At 30.8% G+C, this 3,226-nt stretch overlaps 1 protein-coding gene across 1 annotated transcript in view; it reads right to left on the reverse strand.

Annotated features, from left to right (window-relative positions):
- Positions 1-706: 706 nt before the first annotated feature.
- LOC106110716 (probable ATP-dependent RNA helicase DDX46) overlaps positions 707-3,226 on the reverse strand; it is a 10,539-nt gene continuing 8,019 nt past the window's right edge. The window contains exons 14-15 of the mRNA XM_013292613.1: positions 3,134-3,224; positions 707-973 (exon numbers count right to left, since the gene is read on the reverse strand). Coding sequence (XP_013148067.1) covers positions 731-973; positions 3,134-3,224 — 334 coding nt within the window. The 3' untranslated portion in view covers positions 707-730. The remainder of the gene's footprint in view (positions 974-3,133; positions 3,225-3,226) is intronic.

Consider the following 3,226-nt stretch of genomic DNA (forward strand, 5'->3'; position numbering starts at 1 on the left):
CGTGCTCAGACGTTATCAATAGGAATTCTCCGTTCGGAATGTTATTGTCACGTCGTAATTTTCTCATTATCTTAATGATTTATTTATAGGGTATGCAATACAGAGAAAGAGCTATCGAATACGGTCTGAATAATTAAGTTAACATTATGTATTAAGCGCCTGACAGAGAAGTGATAGCAATGTTACTTGAAAAAGGTCACATTTAAACATAAGTAGTTTTGCTCGCGATTTCGTCCGCGCCAGTTATAAAATATTGTATTAAATCTTTGTAATAAATGTTACTCTGTGATAATGATCGTTTCTAATCGCAAAGAATTTTAGTAATTGGTCCAACAGTTTTTGCGTTTATACATAAAAAATCAAAACTTTCTTCTTAATAACATAAATATAAATAATTATATAGTTAGTAATAGAATAGTAGACAAGGAGAAAATAAAAATGCACTTAGAATACAAATATTTGAAAATAACCTGCGCCTATATAAATTTAATAGCAGAATTACACATATTTTTATTTTGCTATTAAATTAGGCTGGGTTAAACTAGATTTAGCTTCTTGGAAAAAACGTTACAAGTAAAATAGGCTTTTTTATTCATGTTCCTAATAATACCAGCATTAACATACTAGAAATATAACAAATTAGTAAATAGTAGGGGTTATAATGTTTCCGCAACCAATCACATTTTGGGTAAAATGAAACAAATTATCGGAGGCGCAATTTATTAGTTGGCTATATAACTTTATATCTCGCTTTATTGATCATATGGTGTGCGGAGGACTGCAGTTTGAGTAGTTCCTCCTTGATGAGTCTCGTTATCTCCGACTTGGCTTTAGCAACGGCGAGTTCCTGCGAGCTCTCTATAGCGAGGTACAGCTTCCTCTCGCCGTCGGGCGGCGGCTTGCCTGTCGGCACGTACGTACCGCGCACCGTTATACCCGCCTCCGAATATTCACTGATCAATGCGAGCGCCTCCTGGACAAAAAAAAAACAATTTAAATATATTATCGAATAAAAATATTAAACGACTCCATGCATGTCCAGTAGAGACAAAGAAAAATATTTTTTAAAACAAAAAAATGCATTGATTAGTAAGTGGTTTTAAAATTAATGGGAAATTTAAAAATTTACCGGTAAATACAGTAGCAAAAACTAATTATATCTTTTATTAAAAAAATAAATGAAGTATAAGCAATACAAAAAATCTGATTTTTTTAAAAAAGAACAATAATTTTGATAACAAAATGGTCAATAAAAAAAATTAAAATCACCTTATATCCTTTTTAATGACAATAATAACATCTGCGTTGTTTTAACATTTTAACACAGAGAAATATGAGAGCTCCGATAATAGCTAGTTTGAGCAACATGACTGCTTGAGTAGAAGATTGTTTGTGTACTGAAGCAAATTGCAAGACAATTGCAGATTGCAACAAACAAGCAAAAGGTTATCAACATTAACTTGACTCTAAATAAACAAGGGTATTAGGTTGTAGACACTATTAAAAAGCTATTAAAAGCATGGCTTTATCTATACTATTATAATAAAGCGTAAACATACACTTCTTTGTTGCCTAAGATGTCAGCAATTACAGCATATTTTTGAATAGTTCTCTTTTTAATAAAAAGCCCTACACTTACGTCACGCTTTAGGCTATATATTTTCACGCCGTTAAGCTTAGGGGCTAAATATTTTGGATAAAAACCCTAATGTGGGAAAGATACCATAAGTTGCTGCCAACATCAAGGAAGCAAGGTTGCCATGGTTTGTCATTATGTCATGTCATTTTGACATTTGTTGTTGATAATTTGACCCATGTAAACAACAAAATAAAATTTTCATAATTTTATGCGGATAAAGTCGCACGGGAACAGCTAGTCGATTTATAAATTAACTTTATTTGCAAAAAATGTAACTAACAGAGGGATTCTGGAAGAGGGGAAAATATCTAAGATAAAAATTTGTGAGATTACGCAATAATGTAAAAAAATTGCAATGATTCATTGAAATTGCTTATTAAAAAGTTATTGACCGAAGAATGTTTGTCCTGTACATTTGTTTATCCATAGTTCATATTCTCATGATATTATAAATGTAAACAAACAATAACAAGACAGAAAGAGTAACATTTTTGAATTTTCCTTGGCAACTTTAGTTTTATTTTTAATTTTTTTATTTTAGTTTTTGTGCTTCTGACCGTGAACACATGCTATAGTTTGTCTAAATAATTTAGATTAGTTTGATAATTCACTTCCAATTTAGTAGGGATGATTCTGTGAAATCAGTCATGAATCTTATCGATTTTCGATTTTTATTCTAATAGAAGTTGGAATCGACAAATTTATAGTTATAACTTATAAAAGAAAAAAAAATACTGTTTTTTCACATTAATAATAACCATAACATAAAATGAGAGTAAATAAATGTCTGTTACTACTACAGCCGTACATAATCGAATTGGATTTCGCTATTATTTCTGTCATCCCTAAATTCTCTACTCTATAATCAATACTAGAATTGTCCTCTAAATTAGTGAATAAGAAAATAATAATTTTAGTTGAGTTTGTTAATTATTTAAGCCGAATATCGATAGTTCAAAATTATTCGCTATGTGTGTTTGTTTCGTCACTACGATACCTGTCTATTAAGTATGGCATTTGACTTCATACAAATTGAATTCATTACTTCATATTCGTCATTTATCAAACTAATCTAAATTATTTAGAGACACTATAATGTCGAATGCTTAATTTTTTTTAATCAAAGGTCTACACAAATGTAAACACCCAATGTCAAATATATTGATTGTAAAGGTAAATTGTATTTGATAATTTTTGGTTGTGTCGATTTTTTATCTACATTAATGTTAAAGTTGTTGTTATTAATGTAAGGTTGTTGTTAATGTTAGTGTTGTTGTTAATGTTAGTGTTGTTGTTAATGTTAGTGTTGTTGTTGTTAATGTTAGTGTTGTTGTTAATGTTAGTGTTGTTGTTAATGTTAGTGTTGTTGTTGTTAATGTTAGTGTTGTTGTTGTTAATGTTAGTGTTGTTGTTGTTAATGTTAGTGTTAGTGTTGTTGTTGTTAATGTTAGTGTTGTTGTTGTTAATTTTGAGTAATGATGTTGTTATGTTTACCTTGCTGGTGACCCTCCAGCGCGCCTGCTGCGGGAAGTCGTTGATCTCCAGCTCAGTCTCGTACTTGCGGAACACCTCCTCGGCTGCTTCCGC

This window comes from Papilio polytes, unplaced genomic scaffold, assembly GCF_000836215.1.
Source record: "Papilio polytes unplaced genomic scaffold, Ppol_1.0 DF824191.1, whole genome shotgun sequence".
Taxonomy (NCBI): Eukaryota; Metazoa; Arthropoda; class Insecta; order Lepidoptera; family Papilionidae; genus Papilio; species Papilio polytes.